This window comes from Terrapene carolina, unplaced genomic scaffold, assembly GCF_002925995.2.
Source record: "Terrapene carolina triunguis isolate 2854851 unplaced genomic scaffold, T_m_triunguis-2.0 Scaffold130, whole genome shotgun sequence".
Taxonomy (NCBI): domain Eukaryota; kingdom Metazoa; phylum Chordata; order Testudines; family Emydidae; genus Terrapene; species Terrapene triunguis.
In genome coordinates, this window is record NW_020664481.1 from 4782948 (window position 1) to 4802350 (window position 19403).

A 19403-nucleotide genomic window follows, 5' to 3' on the forward strand; every position below is an offset into this window, starting at 1 on the left:
ATTTAATTTCAGCTGGAAGCGCTGACAAGTCTGGTCCAAAGCTCTGTTAGCAGCTTCAGGACTTGGTGGCTTTTCATTTCCCCAACAAGTCCTGTTTGTGTTTCTTTGCTGGGGGCAGCTCGTCCATAGGCCCCCCAGTTGAAATATTAGTAAAAGGAACAATAACATTTGGTTTAAAAATGTCTTTTTTTTTAAAAAAAAAGGAAAGCACTCGCTGTAGACAGACTGTCGGACGGGGTCCCAAATTCCATACAATGGAGCATTGTGTTTGAATAGCTAACCTAAACTGCAGCCTGTCGGTTTTATGCTACAGGCAGCTTGTCCTTATTATCTACTTCTTGAACATAGAGTCTAGGGAAGGAAAGTATCTTTGTTAAGTTACAATCGCCACGTTGAATAACCAGGAGCCCTGAGCTGCTTCGGCTTAGATGTTTTGCTAACCATTTCCCACTCCCCGCCCCTAACTATAACGGAGTAAAGTACATTTTCCTACCCTTAGAAGGGTACAGCACCAATTCGAACATTTGGTAGTAAATTCTGGGACAGACAAACTTAAGCTGCCCAGGGTTTTGAAAGGGAATCAAGGAAGGAACGGGACATCTCACCTGAGCAGGTTTGGTGACAGGTTATAATAGTTTACTGTAGTTTAGACACATGTAATGACTCAAGTAGTGATCACCTGCACTGCTCAGCTTTTCATGGGTCTTAAAAACAAATCTTCTCCAGTGTATCTAAAACCAAATCTTCTCAAGTGGCTAATTTTACACAAATCAAGTGTAAAGACCTAAAAAAAAGTACTCTCTTTTATTACCTGTATTTTTAGACATGAGTCTTGTCATCATCCTGCAATGAAGTTTCTCAATGCATTTGGCTGACCTGGGGGTTGAGGTGAGGAATTGCACAGTAACTGAATTAAATACCCACCACTATCCACACCCCACACCATGTATGGAGGGGGACGCAGTCATTCCAGGATTGGTTTGCTGTGGGCTGTAATACGGAGTACATCCAGTAGGTGTCGTCCAACTCCACCACTAGACGAGTCTCCCATTGTATCAGCCAAGAGAGTGATCCCTGTGAGGGATTTCCTGATGCCACTGGAGATTACAGCTTTATCATCTGCTCTGCACTGCATCTCCAGGTCATGCTGGCTAGCTGGCCGTTTCTAATATATAAGGATTGGTAAGACTTCAATGTTCATTAAAACAACATTCACAATTACATGGTCTTAGCCTGAGTTGCAGGTGGCACTGTTTAGATTCTACCGTCTTGCAGGCAGATGTGCTGGGGCCATAGACACCCATGACCTTGCCTAGGAAAAGGCAAACGGAACCAAAGGCTTTAAAGGAATATTTGAGGAAAGCGTACGTGATGAGTAGTGTTGCTGTTCCTGTTAACAGCTATAGATACCCGCCCCAGAGCCAGCTGCATTTCCATGGTGGGGGAAGTGAGTCTGTTATTATTTGTGTTGCAGCCATAATGTTCTAGGCGCTCTGTAGACATCAAAGAAGGGACAGCCTGTGCCCCATGAGGGACTTGCCATCCAAAGAAATCTCTTATCTCCCCCACGGGAGTGTTGTGAAGCCTCTGGCAGGGTCTAATTTTGGCCTCCGTCACTCTTATTTAGTGGAGTGTTCCTGGAGCTACTCCAGAATCACACTGGGTTTTTTTCACTGAGGGTGGAACCTGACCTTTGAGATGCTTTGAGATCCTGAGAGACAGGCGTGCTAGAGAAGCACACCATGTTATCATAACAATAACAGCTCACAGAAAGAGCAGCTGAACCTTTGACTTCTCCATATATAGAAAGAATTCCAGTAACTCCAGGCAGAACGTCTACGGACAGGGAAGCCTCTTTCAATGAATACCTGAGAACAGACTCAGCCAGTCTCAAGGCTGAATTGCATGGCGCCACTCCCTACTGAATCCTTTCCCCCGTCATCTGCAAACCAGCGTGTGATGGAGAAAGAAGCCGTAGAATGGTTGCTCCAGATACATCTCCAGGAGAAGCGCTGCGATATCACCATCACCAGAGATGCCGAAGGAGCAAACGTCTCCAAGTTGCTATCCATTTGTTTCTAGGTTGTGCACCCACAAGGATTAAACAGTTAATTACACAGAATGCTTTTGCTCTGCTCTGGAAGGTATTTATTGAAAAACCCTCCCTCCACTTACATTTACACATCCTACCTGGATGATCCAGTAAGATTTTTCCTGCTGAGTGCATGCCTGTGGGGGATGGATGCTCTTATCACCTTGAGAGGAAAGATCCCTCATTTAGACAATGTCTGCTTACTCCTTACTCATACGGAAGCCAATGGAAGTTTGGCCTGAGAAAAAAATTGAATAAGGGCTTCAGGATTTGTCTCTTTGATGGTAGCGCCTCATTTGAGTTAATGCAACGATAGTGGAAGTTATAGAAAGGACTGAAGAAGTGTGCACAGGTTAAAATAATTAAATGGTAGATTAGCTCTCAGAGACAGACATTGAGGGTCAGATTCTCCCTTGTCTCTGTGTCTGAGATCCACTCAGTGCAGGGGAAGCATCTTTGCAGACTAGCCGTTTGTTACGAGGATACTATCTGTACGTCTCCGTGTAACCCATTCCTTGTTTATGGATCAAGTGTCCGCTAGGGAGTATCAGAAAGCTTCTGAGTGCTATGTTGGGCATTTGGGGTTCTGATTTAGCTGTCAGATAGATAAAAATGTATGTAGCCAGGCAAATCCCTGGCAACTACTCATGTGGATGCTGAGGAGCAGAGTTATTCCAGCAAAGGTTGACCCTTACACTCAAATGATTCCTTCTGTCTGCCTTCTCCTGATGGTCTGATGTGACTTAGTGTTGGATGTTTGCACCCAGGCTTGGCCAGGCCTCATCCCCCCTTTTTGTCTCCTTTCAACACAGACACAGATACATATAGCTCAGGACAATCCATCCTTTTCCCAGGATAGCATCATAGGAGCAGAGCTGAAATTTGGTGCAGAGATTGTCCTCAGGCCCTCAAACACATAGATAATGCCACAGTTTGGAGCTCTGGAGTGCAGATCTCATATAGGCCATAGAAGAAAGAGGATTAAATGAGGGCCTTTGCGTAGCCAAAGGCTTTGTCTCTGGGGGCCTCTAATAAGACCAGTGGAGACTTACAAACACTGACAAGATTTGTTTTTTCTCCAATGTTTTCTGAGTCTTGCAAAAAATAGGTATAGCAAAAGTTGCAGAGAGAAGGAAGGGCTGGTCATTGTGTGCCAGGAATGGGATTAAGAACAGACTGTAGGACTGTGGCCCCAAAGTACTGTGTTTGGCATGGCAGAAACAAGATTATCAGCTCTGCTGAGCAGTAGCACAGTCAAGCCCATGCTATGTTCTCAAGAGAATTATTTATATATTGTGACTTGCCTAAGAATTGCTTTCTGTGTTGGGGAGCTTCCAAACTGTAGTCTGTTTGCAAAACAAAATCAAACAGAAGTAACACTGGTCAGTGCAAGTCAGAAATAGAAGTAGGGCAAAAGCCTTCTTCCAGTATTACTTTTCAGAATTTAATTGATTTTATTGCTAGCAGGGGCAGTAGTGAATAATGCTCTGCATGTCCACAGTATCTTTCACCTGAGGATATCAAAGGGATTTACAAAGGTAGGTGTTCTTAGCACTGTTTTACAGCGGAGGCGATCAAAGCACAGAGTTTAAGTGATTGACCCAAGACGACACAGGGAATGGGGAATAAATGAAGTTGGAAATCGCAGAGATGGGGATAGAATGCAGGGGCCAGATCTTTGGGTGTGGCGAAGCTGCTCTTTGAGCAGGACCCCAACCGGGGGAGGTGGCTTAAAGACAACTTTGTGCTTCTCCAATCTTTGAAGCAGATAGGGACCAGTTCAACCCCTGGCAAAATATGGAGAGACTTCACAGCTGCTCTAACCTTTGTCAGCTGCAACAGCTCCCTGCTGGCCCAGAATTACCTTGTTGACCCGCACAACCAGATGAAGAGAGGAAAGCTGCTCTGGGAGTCGTATCACTCATACAGATGAGGGGATTTTTGGTTTGGTTTCTGAAGTAAGGTATGGTATCTTCAGCTAGCGTCTCCCTACAGGTGAAATGGCCCCAGTGGGTAAGTAGGGGGGAAAGGGGAGTATCAAAGGTCTCAGTGGGAGGAAGGAATGACATGAAATATTGGTGTGTGGGGGATCTATCTGGGGTGAAGGTCTTCTGAGGGATCAGAGAGAGGAGCCCATCAAAAATTTCAAGAGAAGGAATTCTCCGGCACAAGCAGGGAAGGAGCAGAAAGGCCTGGTTGTATAAACCAGATAACACATAACTTATTGCAATATGCTTTGATTTTTATTCTACTTCAATGAAAAGAAAATCTCTCTGCATCACTTCCTCATCTTCAGTCACTTTGTTCAATCTGATGACTTTTATTTCTCTAAAAAAAAATCCATCCCTGTTTGATGGTAAATGTTACTAACTGCAGTCTTTTCATTCCTTCACTTCTATTGAAATGAGGACTTTTCTAAGCTAGCATTACTTTTCACAGATGGATCTCAGTCTATAGCAGTAATAATGAAATCACATCTCCTTTGTTGCATCCATTGTTACCTTTATTGCAGGGTTTTTACAGGGTGATATTTGACACACCTCAAAACATGCCGGGGTGTCCTGCTGTCTATCAGTTGTGGAGGCTAAAGGACATTACAGGCATGACTATATAAGCAAGCAGTATTTCAATACTTCACAGTTTTAAAATTACAAGGCCAAGGGCTCACCACAAGAAAAGGCTGGTAATGGCACTGAGGTTTCTCACTCATGTATAGTAAAGGCTGAAAGTCATTGTTATACATACAATTTGGCTTGACACTAAAGGGTCCCTATTTCCAACTAATCAAGTAAGTACCTTACTGAGGAAGGCCGCTGGGTCAAATTTTGACCTCAGAAATGCTGGGGTAAATCCAGAGTAAGAGGTGTGAAGTCAGTCGAGTAATTCTGGATTTATAACTGTGTAAGAGAAGTTAGAATTTGGCCCACCATGCTGAATCTTCCATTCCTTTAGCAGTTTCTTGGTAAGGTCTGTGGATCTGCCCATCATAGTTTAAATTGTTGCACGTCTTTGGATGCCCATGAGAAGAAACTGGTGTGGTTTATTGAACAGTAATTATCAGTAGCTGAGACAACTTGTAGCTCTCCTAGGGGCTCACTCCCAGTTCAGGCACTATGGTACTTTATTCTAACTACCTCCTCCAAGGTTTCAGGTTCTTCTAATGAATATTTCGCCATTTTCATCTTCTAGTATCGCTTCAACTCGACTCCTCTGTAAAACGAAGACAAAAAGAAGCGGAAAGACTGAACAACAGCATAAAGCTGTCCACTGCAGCAATGTGTGATCAAATGCTATTTCAAAAGTTACACCTGCAAGCGAGAGAAATGCCAGATTTGGGGGGGGGGGAGCTAATAGAAATGAAGTGTCTGTATTTTTCTATCTATTTGTAATGGATGTAATGCTTAGAAGGGGTTATTCTGACAGTAGACGTCCTCTCTATATCCACAGAAAAAGTCAAATTGAGACAATAACAATCAATGCTCCCTTCACTATCCCACCAATGTGCCTCTACCCTTTTCTGGAGGAACCATTTCTAGCCAAAAGTTGTTCAACCTCAACACAGATTTAATCATAGGCTTCCCTGCTGACACTGCCAATGAAGGAGTGAATGTGGAGGAGAGGTGTGTGGGAACTCATTTCCTATAGATCACTAAACAGCTGTCAGATGGCAACTAATGTCAGTTGCTACCAGCCTGAGCTGAATTCAAACCACTGACCTAGCGTGAAAGTGCCTGAATTCCATAGAATCATAGGGTGAAATCGTGGCCCCCTTTGAAGTTGATGGCAAAATTCCCATTGACTTCAATGGGGTCAGGACTTCACACTCAGAAATTAAGAGATGGAAAAAATGTTTTAGGTCATGTGGTCCATCCCTCTGCCAGTGCAGGAATCTTTTAGCAATCTATTTTTTGAGAGCTTTGTCCAGGGTAGTTTTAAATGTTCCTAGAGATGGTGCTCTTGTAAAAACTGTGAGAGCCATACTATCGCTTCTTCAGCTGCATGTTTCAGGTGAAATGACTGTTTTGCTCTTACCCCTGCCCCGTTGCTTGGTGCTTGGAACCATCACCCAGTTTCACTGACACAATTCTGACACAGATGTGGGCATGCAGCTTCTTCCTCTATTCTGACGAAGGGAGGGGCAGTTTCCTGTTTTTGTGCAGCAGTTACATTGATCCAGAATGCTCTCAGGCTGTGGTTCCCTGGTACACATACACATTCTAGCACTGTACAGTACTTCATGCTTTTGTGTCTGTTACTCCAGGTTTCCCCTCCCAGCATTAATGATGAGCTTTGGTACTTGGCCCCAGCGCATCAATGCTACCAATCTCCCATTCAGTTGTGTACTCCAGCCTGCAAGGGAGCCTGGGTTTTTCAAAACACTCAGTCTTATGACTGCAGGTTGCTTGCTGCTCCCAATTGAAAGAGAGGTGGTAGGTACTATCTGGGATGGCTAAGGCCAGCCTTATAAATTGGTACAATTGCCTGGAAAGGTTGAGGTGGGCTTTTCTAGCAGACTATTCCATTATGTTCACATGCTCTCTGTGCTGTAATCCAGTTCCATCTTGCTACAGCTGTGGGACTGTCTGCCCTTCTCAGCACTCCAAGGCCTCTGCTGTATCTGGCATTAACATCCCAGGAATCTGCTCAAGGCAGTCAGGAGTAAAGCAGAAAGACATGTTTACAAATGCTGGCGGAGGGGGGAGGGGAGTGCAGGCAGGAAAGTCAGAGGCAAATCCAGTGTAAGAGCCTGTATTTTAGCTGTCACTCTAAAGGAAATGGTCTTTAATAAACAGCCACAGACAGCAAGCAGCAAATCCACTTTGCTCAGTTTTCCAATGCTTTTGCCACAATTATTAGTCAGGAACTGGGCAAAGATCATTTATCATGAATGTGTCTGATAGCAATTTTATGCAGAACTGTAATGTATTATATATATTGCCGTGAGTAACATTAATATAGCACCTTGCTTCCCAAGGGATCCCAAAGTGTTTCACAAACTATATATACCCCCCTAAGCTGCACCCATCCCTAGGGCGGAGTGTGCAGCCAAGCAAACAAGTGGTGCTTAGTGCACTGAAAAACAGTTGTGTGGGAGATCAGGGAGAGCTTCTGGCCAAGGACAGTGGCCTGCTGAGACTTATGAAAAGTGCACAGAGATCATTGGTGTTAAAGAGAGCAGACAGGACCTAAGCGTTACATTTTCATCCAAGAGACTTTGAGCTGGAGAGTTCCATGGAACTCAGTTCATCTGCCTGGGCCAGCTGTGAATTTTGCATGGGGGGAAACCGAGACAAAGAGCAGTTAAGTGACTTAGCTTAGGTCACATATTCCGACATTTGCAAAGCTAAGAACAGAACCCAGATATCCTGACTCCAAGTTCCCTGCTCTAACCAATATAACTTATTTGGTGCTAAACTTAGTTACATAATATGTATGTATCTCTGGCTATTTCTGTTTATGATCTACAGTTCAACTGGCCATGGGTTACTGAGTACATTCCAAGAGTAACTTGCCTGCTAAGCCCTCCTCTCCTTTAAAACTAGAAATGGACAGATAAGATAGTGAAAGAAATCAGTTTAACTGCTGGTATGTGCTCAGACATACCTGAACTCTGTCCAAGTTATCTGCTAGTTTCTGAATGTTCTTTCGGGGTGGGAGAAACACCTCCAGTCTCACAGCGCCTCTGGCAGTTTTCTGGCAGGATATCAGATGGTTTATTTCCTGAGCCTGTGGTGAAAAACAAACAAACCCCAAAAGACCAAAGGATAAAGAAAGCAATCACATTAGACCAAAATGGGCCAAATAAATCTGTAGGGTAATTGCTGTGAAGTCAATGGGATGAATCTGGCCCGGTGGGTTAAGGAAACTAATCTTCAGACTGTAAAACAAACAAACAAACCTCACAATACCTGCCATATCCCCCCGTCAAAAAATCTTTTTATGGTTCTGTTTTTTTAGAAAGCCTGATCTAACTCCCACTGAAGTCTCAGAGAGTCTTTCTATTAACTTCAAGTGGAAGTAGGTCTGGGCCCAAAGCCAGCATGGTTGAAAAGCCCCAAAATATGGGTAGGGATTTAGTTTGGCTAGCAGAATCCTACTGCTCTATAGACAGGCTTTTAGAAATTACAATGAAAGGCATTAAAAGGTTTATCGTGCTATGGAACTGCAATGAAATGAGAGTGCTACCCCGAATGAAAGTGTGTACATGGAGTGGGTATTGAAAAATGATCAGCTATGTCCAATCAGATCAGGATCCAAAATCGGTCCTTGAGAACAGAGGGTGTCTTGCCTACTTTGTTACAGGTAACCCCTAAGACTGCTCAAACTGCCCCATAAGGAGAGGTCAGAGGAACTGGGCAGCCCTTGTGCCCCACACAATGTACCCCAGCAAAGTGTTCCAGCCTGGCTTCTTTGTGCTGCCCAATTTCTCTGCCCTTTCCTTCTCTCTCTCTCTTTTGTTTTTCCCTCTGATCTTGTTTTGCTTCTCTCCTTTTCCTTGACTTCCCCTTCTATTGTTGTTGCTGTTGCCCTTTCTCTTGTTTGATATTCCTCCTCATGTGGTGACTCCCCATCCTCATTCTCTCCCCCAGGAGAAGGCTGCACACCCTATGAGCTACTACTGCTGAGCTGAGAGCCATAGAGCAGAGTGAAGAGGCTTGGGCCAATGGGCTGTGCCTGAATATGCAGATCTGAGCATGAGCTGTTCTCCTGGCTGTCTGCTGTACGGGTCACAGTGGAAGCAGGGAGCTGCCTGACCTCCATCAGTAGCATATGTCCAGAACGGGATTTAGGATCGTGCAGCTTTCTCTGCTCCTCTCCACTTTGCTGTGTTCTATTTGGACTTGTCTGGTGCCTCTGCAGAGGAATCAATTTGGGAGATATTGGTCCAGTTCTCAGATGAGCTCACTCCCAATGGATCCCTTGTAGGCAGCTTTAGCAGAGTGTCCCAGACAGAAGATTGAAATCCATTTTCCGCCCTGCAGGAGGTCCCCCCAGGTCAGGGTAGAGGAGCAGTGTGTAGGAAAGCTTGCCCAGCTGCTGCCAGTCCTTGTTCTGTGTCCCATCATTCCAGGGTCATTCATGGACACTAAAATTAACTTTAAAAAAATCTGAACTAAAGCAAACAAATCTCCCAGTAAAATGAAGATCAATAAAAACACGGCCAAGCACTGTCTTATGTTTAGAAGATGCATCTTTGCACATCTTCAGTTGTGTGTTTCCAAGTTTTGGAAATCAGCAAAAACTTACTTCAGTTACTGCAAACTAAAGACCCTCTGGAGACAGTCTGTCTTGCTTTCCAGAGTAGCCTGGGGTTGGGGGAGAGAGGCAGTTGGACAGTAGTATAGGAGAAACCCTGTTCCACTGTTACTAACTATAGCATATATTAATTTCAGAGTCATAAATAACTTCAGTACCATGGTTACAGTGCTAGCCAAGTATGATATCATTTAGTTTGGGATTAGGGGAAAATATCTTCCTTGAGGCTGTAGGGTCTAAAATAAGCAACTTTTCCAGAATTGGTTTTCTCATAGGGAATAAACAGAGAAACTCCAGTCTGCAGTTGTAAACGGGAAGAGTTACTTTAGTGCACTTGATGAGATGAGATGTATTGTATAAGATGTATGGTGAGCTTTTAGGACAGGATTTTCAAAAGCACCCAAGTGAGTTAGGAGCACAAAGCCATATTGACTTTATTGGTGCATGTGCTCCTAAATCACTTGAGCACTTAAAAAATGCCATCCTTACTGAATGACAGTGTGCTGACGTGATCTTTTCCAACACCAGTTTGATATATGAAGCAACACAAACCCTCCTCCTTCTAGGAGTTAGAATCTTCTAATGACAATTAGAAAGACAACTGTGCAGACAATTTTCATGGTTGCATGCACAAGTGGAAACTACACAAGCAAATAATCAGCTAGAGGAATAGCTGGTTATTTGCATTCACAGTTGTCATGGCTTCACACACAACTGTGGTAGGTTTATTTTAAATCTGGGCATGCAACCACATGCACGCACAATTCTGCAGGTCCTGGCCAAAATTCAGCAAAAGGATTGTTTTCATTTTGCAAATGGATCCTAAATGCATGTTCTCCTGCACTTGAATGTAATGGAGCATCACAGGGACCACAGAAGAGAAAATGGGCTCGTTTTAGTGGTCAAAGCTGTATATGGGTTATGTCTACACTGGAACTGGAGGTGTAATTTCTAATTGAGCTAGCATGCTAAAATCAGCAGTGTAGCCATAACGCCACAAGCAGTGGGATAGGCCAGTGATTGTGTATTTAGCATCTCGGGTGGCACTGTACTCAGCATGGCTAGCCCATGCCACTGCTTCTGCTGATCAATCTAGCAGAAGTATGTCTACCTGAGCTGGAAATTACATCTCCAGCCCCAGTGTAGACAAACCCTCTAAGAGAAGGCACTATGGAGAAATAGCCATATCTCCATTGTTAAGATTGCAACTGAGGTTCCATTATAATCTTCATTTTCCCCCGTTCTCTATATTAGGAGGAGGAAAAGTTTGTCAGCTGAAAAAATGGATGATGACTGTTAGAATTTTCCCCACACATTTCAGGATGTTTCATGGAACAGGTTTGAAGGTGCAACTGGATAAAAATTTCCTCTCTTTTGAGCATGAAGGAGAAAAACTAATATTTTGTTTTTTCCCTTGCTCAATTCAAAATATAATAATTTGTATGCATTAGAAAAGTGACATTTCAGGGTATGATAAAGAAATTATCTTTGCTGCCTACAATTCCTCAGTCCCATCTCGCACACTATCAGCCTGGCCTGTTGATGAAAGGTCTTTGAGGTTAACTTACTCTCAAGTTCTGAAATCGGAGTCTCACGTTTCGAAGGCGGTTCCGGGCTTCTGCAGCCTTGAGCAGCCCAATGACCCTGGCCTGCTTCTTTTGCTCTGCGTCTCTTTCACGCATGGAGTGCGCGTGTGAAATTTTATCCATCATAAGAATGTCTGAAGCCAGCATGGATTTCACTGGTTCCTCAGTGGGCTCAGCAAATGCCAGATACCTCTCTCTTTGCTGTGGAGACACTGCATTTACATCAAGTGAAAGTAAACTCTTCCGGGATTTAGGAATAATTGTCCCTTTGCGCGTAGCTGTTTCTCTTGCAGTCATCTTTATTCTAGGTTAAGACTGAAAAAGAAGAAAACAATCCAGAGTTGTAACAATGCGAGGTCAGGAGTACTTGGTGCTTTGGGAAATCCTACACTCTTCAAGTGCTGAAAGCCCCATCTGGCTTAGGAAGTGTCAGGCTGAGGGCAGGATTCACTCTCAGGTTTCTTAGTTGGTGCTGTATAATGGCACCAGTAGGTTACTTAGTGGGGTCCAGTAAATAGTGCACTGGACTATGACTCAGGAGATCTAGATGCTATTCCTGGTTCTGTGGCTCACCTACTCTTTGACCCTGGGTAAGTTAATTTTGCTTCTCTTTCACCTTATGTCTGTCTTCTCTACTAGGATTGCAAGGTCCTTGGGAGCAGGGACTCTCTCTTATTGTGTGTCTGCATAGTACCTAGCTCCATCGGGCGCTGATCTCAGTTGGGACCTGTAGGCACTCTTGCAAAATACATCTTCATCATAATGGTCGAGCCCTACTTTTTACACATTTTTCTTTAATCGGTATTATTTCAATTCTTCAAACCCTTTGCTCCTCAATGAGAAGATTCACACACTGTGTTGGCCACTACAACATATTTATGGCTACTCATGCATTAAATGTCCAACTGCCTGATCTGTCTTTTTGGTGGGTACTTTTCTCTCTTCTATAAAAGAAAACCATCTGTCTAAGCTACACGTGCATCTCCAATTTCCTTGGCAGCTCTTAAATACTGTACTTGAGTGTTGTTTAGAAATGCTCAGTGAGTTGCACATCACTGCTGTTATACTAAGAAAGCCAATTGTGGGGTCAGGACAGTCCCTTTTGTTTTCCAGTATTTACTATTCTTAGTTCAGTTTTTAATGCAATCTTAGAAACATTTTAGACCAGTGGTCCTCAACGCGGTGCCCGCAGGCACCATGGCGCCTGCCGGGGCATCTATGTGCGCCCGCGTACTGGCCGGCGGACGAGCATCCGCCGAAATGCCACTGACAAGCAGCAGCATCCAGAGGCGTTGCCGCCGATTTTCGGCAGCATTTTGGGGGCAACACCTCTGGATGACGCTACTTGTCGGCGGCATTTCGGCAGTGACGCCTATTGACATTGCTGCTTCTCGGTGGCATTTCGGCGGATGCTCGTCCACCGGCCATGGTCCGCGGTGGCTTGTCTGGCGCCCCCCCAGACGAAAAAGGTTGGGGACCACTGTTTTAGACCAGCCCAATGGCTGTGCTCTTCTGCACTGCTATGTAGGAGACACGTTGAGCTTGACAGCACTACAGAGCCATGTACTGGACCTCTGCAACTCATGTCACTCAGTGATCCCCTTGGTTGACTAAGGACTGAAGTTTTCAAGCTATGAAGTGAGTCCTTCTTAGGCTGGAAGAATGGGGTCTTATCTGAATTTGGGTGGGTAAACTGGGCAGTAAAATGGGATGTTGGTCAAAGATCTAAGGATCCCTGGGAGAAAATGTTTTAAATATGTGTTTTAATAGTTCATGTCGTAGCTTACATTAGCTCATCACGTACATCCTGATGGACTTCCCCCCTGCTTCATCAGCACTCTGCAATCTGTACAAGCTTGTATTGATGGATGGATACAGGGCATCAGATCCTCAACTGATGTGAATCATTGTAGCTTCACTGAAGTAATGGAGCTACCCCAATTTACATCAGCAGAGAATCTGGCCCAAGAAGGATTTCTGGAACTTCAGTTCAGTTTCAGTCCAAGCACTGAAGTAAACAACAGCCATCTAGATTGCAGTGTGAACCAAACACGGGTCAAAGCCTCAAAAGGCTGTAATTACATGTAAAACATACAAATCAGGATTTAGATAATCCTGTAGATTAAAAGCAATGAATAAAGTACAAGACATTAGACATCAAATCCAGTTGTGAAAAGAAATTTACAATATATCTACCTGTAATAATAATAATTAATATCACTCATCAAACACCATACATATTCAAACCGTTCCACAAACATTAACTGATTGATGATCATTCAAACAACCCTGTGAGGTAGGCAAGCATCATTATCCCTATTTTACAGAGGGCTTAGAGGTTAATTGACTTGCTCAAGATTATACAAATCAAAAGTGGAGTTGGGATTACAACTCAGAAGTCTTTACTCTAATTACTAGCTAGCACTGATATGTATCTATGGTATTAATAGAAGTAGGTAGAGATGCTGTGCTAGAATACTTGACTTAGAGACCCCTCACTTCTCAAAGAATCTACCATGAATGAGAAGCTCTCATGTTTAATGCGTTGAAAAAGAAGTTCAGAGAAACTAGGACATTTCAGCAACTTCTGAATACAATTTGAATCAAACAGAAGCTCTGATATGTTCAAGTTAATCCATAACTACCAAACCCAATTCACTAGATTTATGCAAATGTTTTATAATGAAACTCTTCCAGTTTCAATTTTTATATAAAAACTAGTTGAATTTGGAGCTAATCTGGGCCAGTTTATGATTCCAGGTGAGAATCATACCAAATGCAGTGATTTTCTATGGTTTTGACCTGTAACCAGACAGAATGGGGCAGTTTCGGGTGAAACATACAGTGAAACTGAGGTAGGCATAAAAAAAAAGGGGAGGTGTACCCATGAACCCACATGTCAACCAGAAGTGCAAAATGTTTTACACCAACCCATGTGAACCAAAACTAGCACACAGCTCTATAATGAACAAACAAAGGGCAGTGTTGATTAGTGCTCATTTATGTCTCAGAATGTGGAATTTTTCCAGCAATTTGTGCCAGTCTGCAGTAACCAGAAGCTATTCTTGTCACAGGAAATAATGTCGGTAAGGAGCAAGTCTGCTTCTGGTGCAGACAGCCGTGTGACTAGAATGTAACCAGCCTCCACTTACCGTATGCAGATCCAGAAGTTTATTTCAGAAGATGCATTTTCATTAAACTTTGTTTTGACTAAAACAAACAAGCAAACTAGACAACCCCCACTATATTGAGAACAAGAGGCATATCCAGAGGTATAAGGTGGTGTATAATAGATTCTGTTGCACTCCTTTAAATTTACCTATATGCAGATGCTAATGTGCAAGTGAGTGTAAGGAAGGTAAAATGTTTTAACTTCCATGCTAACATGGTGGAAGAATGTTTAAAGAGATGTAAGTTACTGTGGAGTGGGGGCTACTTTTCTTACTTATTTTACACCTATTGTTTGTAGTAGTAACAGGAGCAGTTGGAGGTGCTGTGCCAGGATTCTTGAGTTCCCACTCTTTTCAAATGAAGACGGCTCAATATACTCAAATTAAGTGGGCTAAATTCAGATATGATTTGGGGATATAACACAGATGGGAATTTAAGTCATTAAGTAAGTCCAAGGGAATCTAATTAAGGCAGTCTAAGTGTGAGTAACATGTATGTTTAGGGAACCAAAAGAAGGGGTCAAGTTACAACAATTTAGATGAATAAACTCACCTCAGAATTTGGCCCTAGGTCTTGAAGGAGCAGCCTACTATGTCTGTATACAGGAGTTGTGTCCTAGCAGTAGCAGAAGTGTTACATGGTAGTTTCAAATTACTTTATAGTAATTGGCAAAATTGGGGGTGGAGGGAATTTTGTAGTAGCAAAAGGTGAGAATTCCTTGGTGAGATAAAGGCCAATACTTTTGCAGTCAGTAAAACCACTGAATTTTTTAACTCTGAAAATTAGTTCCTATTCATGTAGTAACAACACAGCTATGCTGTATATACAACAACATATGTATATACATATACATATGTATATATACGCTATATATTCTCTAACAGGAACAATGTATTTTTGCTATACCTCTTGTATCCTGTGTACTATCCTGTGTACGCTGAACCTGGTCATATAATAATAGAATAGAAAGTTAGGGGGAAATATTTTGACTGTAGAAAGAAACCAGTCTGACTCCACAGGAGACTGCTCAGAAAGTCTTTTTTTTTTTAAAGATAATAAAATAAGAAGTTAGAGAAAAGAAAGAAAAGAAAATGGACTTCTTGAAAGAAAGATTCCTTTCATTTGTACTGCTCTTACAAAACCATGGCAGGAAATCACACAGGATGCTACTGACAAGAAAGAGGAACTGGTTTTAAGGATGGTACTGGTGCTGCAAATGGGATTTTAAACACATACAAGTCTTTTTCTTGTTAATATATCATTACTTCCAATGCTTTCTTGATCTTCTGATGCCAGAAGAGCTATGCATATTATGATGAACTGTTTGTTGTTTGAAGACTTTATGGCTTATGACCAAAACTAGACAAGCTGTCTTGTAATATATTACTTCAGAGTTTTGCTCTTACAAAACCCTGTTCAGGAACTGAAACTTTTGAAGTCTAGCTGAGAAATTTGGTGAAGAACCCACCCACTTTGAAATCTCTTTGGCTCACTATACTCCATGTGTGAAACATAGAAAATAAAGAGAAGGCAGGAACTCTTGTAAAAAAAGAGCAAAGTTCACAAATCCTTCAGAATCCAAACATTTCCCTTGCCATTATTAAGTAATAACATGTAACAAAATTATTCATTTTTACAGAGGTAGTTGGCTTGTTTCTTTCCCATGCATTATTGGTATGATGGGTAGGTTCAATGGTTGCTGTACTTCGTGTATTTACCTTAGTGGAAGTTGCACGCGAAACCTCTGTTTTGAAAGCACAGAATTTTTAGAATATTATGAGATAGATTATAAGAAGACAGTGCACATAAGTGCATGCACAATTACCATGGTTGTTTGTGTAAGTGCAGTAGCTGCACATGCAGACAATCAATTTCAGATATAAATGGTTGTTTGTGTGGTCAATGACTATAGTTGTATGTACACTCACAGTAACTGGGCACACAACTGATACATGCAAATACAGACACATATTTTGCATGTGCATTTACATATACACGTGTGCAAGGACTTCAGAAAACATACTTATGTATTTTTTAATTAAAAAATGTAGGTCTCAATATAGATTTTATTTTCCAAGTTGCTCTACTATCTAGCTAATTTATCTCTAATTATATTTAGTTAATGTATATAGTTATTTAACTTAAGCAGTTTTAGTTTACAACATGAATGTTCTTGACTATAATTATTCAAATGTATAAAAACTTAATTTCTGTCAATTCTCTTAAATAAAGTCACACTCATTTTGATCACAGAAATACCCTGAAAATCCAATCACCAAGCATAAACTGTTGATTAAAATTTTATGATGGTGGGCCTGGATGGTTTATATGGCCTCTGACAAAGACTTTCACCTCCAGGTCACTGGTACCCATCAAATAGAAATTCAGGAAACTGAATCCACAAGACATAACATAGCCAGAGTTGGTACAGATCTATATGTTTATGTATTTTAATGTTCCAATGACAATGATACATATGTGCCAAATCTCAACCTTTGCTACAAGACTGAAATATATCTGTCCTCTAAGAATGCCTGCATGTTGGAGGGATGTTTCCAGGGTCCTATAGAATAAACTATGAATGTGCTCAATGTTGTAGCCCTAAAGACTCCATGAGCCTTTTCAAAAGAATAACAGTTCACCCCAATGTCACTGGCCCAAAATGTCCCTTCTTCCCATCTTTGTTGTGGAGTGTGTTGCATGACAGCTGTCTGCGCTCCATCCCAAAGAGTCTGCATTTCACTGAAGCGACTTGTATGTAGCACAGCAAGAACGTGCGTTGAGATATTAGATGGTGAAAAGCATTGTATCAATAAAATATAATTAACAATAATAAAAAATAATAATGAATACATGTTACTTTCTAAGATCTCTAGGCACCTAATAAAATATAACTACATGCAACATCTGCTAAAGAAAGGACACAGCCTAACAAACATCAATTGCAATTCTTCATTTTGGGTTCAAGTTTCTACTTTTTTGACATAGGTTTAGTGAGGGTTAAAACACATATTTCTCGACCTATATAATGGCTGCACTGTGCGGTTTAATGCGTAGCCACTTTCTTAAGAGGAGGTCAGGCTTGGTCACTGTGTGTATTCCTGTGGTCCTAGATAAGACAACACTGGTTTTCCTGTTCATAAAAATTAGACAGCAAGTCAAGTCCCTCTTTCTGGAGGTATAAAAGCATCACTCACAGTCACCAGATTAAACTGCAACAGAAAGATCTTCTGTCGGGGTTATTTTTGTAAACTCTTTTATGATGTGAGTCAGATGGGCTGAGCAGTGGTTCAGTGGGAGCTGTGTGTCCTCAGCAAGTCTCAGATTCTAGCTCTATACACATAGGGCCAGATTTTCAAAAGAACTCAGCTCCCATTTAGGCACCAAAATAAGTGTCCAGATTTTGAAAAGAACTCAGCTATTTGGGTGTGAAAATATGGCCAGAAGGGTCACAATGGGAGCTGCTGGATACCGAACCTTTGTATCTTCTCTGGAAACTTTTCAACAACAGATCTGGGCAAAACTGGAAGCTGGCTAGCAGGTATTCATTAAAGTGACTGACTCATAAGTCCTTTTTATCCCCACCCCCTCTCTAATGTTTGTGTCCCTCGCTCATTCTGTCATTTCCACAAGTTAGAATATAAACTCTTTAGGGCAGAGATCATGTCTTAGTCTTCTGTGAAGTGCTTAGCACACTTGTTTGCAATACAGAATTAATTATTATTAATAAAATGGTAACACAAATTAGAAGATGTAGAAGTTCTATTTTTGTGAAACAACCGCCCTGATTCCATATAGCAAAAGGACCCTCTTTAGTACTGTACAGGGAACCTGTTGGATGAGCACAGCTGTTAAATGAAACGTGACAAACTTTGTGCAAAAGTTCTGTGCAATTCTGTTTAGTTGTCTGTATCGGATGAAGTTTGAGGCTTTGGAGAGTTCACCTGCTGTTGCCTTTAAGGGTGCTTGCTTTGCCTCAATATGGAATTGCCAAATCCAAGCATTCAAAAATCATAAGTCAGGTCCCCAAAATACATAAGATTGACTTAAACATAATTAAAAATCCTGCCTCAGTGAAGGGGGATGGACTACATTATCTAAGGAGGTCCCTTCCAGCCCTACCTGTTTATGATTGCTATTAGATTTTAAAAAAATAACTTGGATTATTTTTATTTGCCTTTGGGGGTTAAAGTCTTTAGGGCTTACATCTTCAAGCTTTTCTCCACAACTGTGATTTATAAACTTACTCTTTTAAAAAATCAAAGCTGATATTCTCAGGTGATCATATAAGTCCAGAAGCTGGGGCTTTAAGAAAAACACCAAATACTGTACCACAGAGTTGGCCACACCATCAATATTCAGTTGTGCCGTCTTAGTTTTGGTACCTAGGATGCTGCAAATAATGTCACCATCTCACCACAATAACTACAAAACTGTGATTCTGTTGTGACTTGCATTGCAAAGTGCAGATCCAGCTGATACAATGACATACGTGAATACAATAGGATATGTGGATACAACAGGAATCAGCCTCATAAACAACTTGAGCTGCATCTGAATCAAACCATATTTGAGATTCAAAGAAGTCTGGAATTTTTTCCTATTTTTTTTTCTTTCCCAATTTTGTACATTGCTCCCACATCAATAGAATCAGCAGGCTGCCAAGGTATCTGCATGACATCTGACCCAAGTGGGCCCAGGCAGTTCTCTTGTGTGATTTGTAGCCGGATCTCCAGACTGCAATGGTTTGGAATTGGGATATGTTGTGACAAGCTTCAGAGAAGCATTAGAATTTTTGGCAGGTGGTGACCCGTAGCCTGTTGGCTGAACTAGGATAGTGGGATCTGCAGTCGCTGTGCAAAATATAGCACCTGGGGAGCTGCAGCCTCTGCAACACCCTGCCTGTCTAGCTACCCAGTTGTACCACACCCATCACCATGGCATCTGGGCACCTGGGACCAGGGCTGCACGGCAGCAGCATGAGGGGAGAGCCACACGCAGCTCTGGAAGGGTGTGGGGGGAGTTCAACAGGAGCCGTGTGGGGGGCTGCACTAGACCCTGGGATTGGTGTGGGGCCTGTGCTGGGAGAGCGGCTTGGGGTTCTTGCTATGCCCAGTGGGGAGGAGGCAGGGGTGCCCTGAGGGGGAGCTGGGAGACTAAGGGCCAGCTCTGAGGGCAGGGTGCCCTGGGTCTGCGCCGGGGGGCAGGGACGGGACTGGATCTGCGCTGGGGGCAGGAGCCTGGGGGGAGGGGGCTGCGCTGGGGGCAGGGACCCGCGGGGGGGGGGGGGGGGGGGG

General features: G+C 42.6%; 1 protein-coding gene across 1 annotated transcript in view; it reads right to left on the reverse strand.

Annotated features, from left to right (window-relative positions):
* Positions 1-4591: 4591 nt before the first annotated feature.
* The window catches only part of LKAAEAR1 (LKAAEAR motif containing 1), a 15298-nt gene continuing 486 nt past the window's right edge, over positions 4592-19403 (reverse strand). The window contains exons 2-4 of the mRNA XM_026652912.1: positions 10918-11250; positions 7697-7819; positions 4592-5302 (exon numbers count right to left, since the gene is read on the reverse strand). Coding sequence (XP_026508697.1) covers positions 5240-5302; positions 7697-7819; positions 10918-11232 — 501 coding nt within the window. The 5' untranslated portion in view covers positions 11233-11250 and the 3' untranslated portion in view covers positions 4592-5239. The remainder of the gene's footprint in view (positions 5303-7696; positions 7820-10917; positions 11251-19403) is intronic.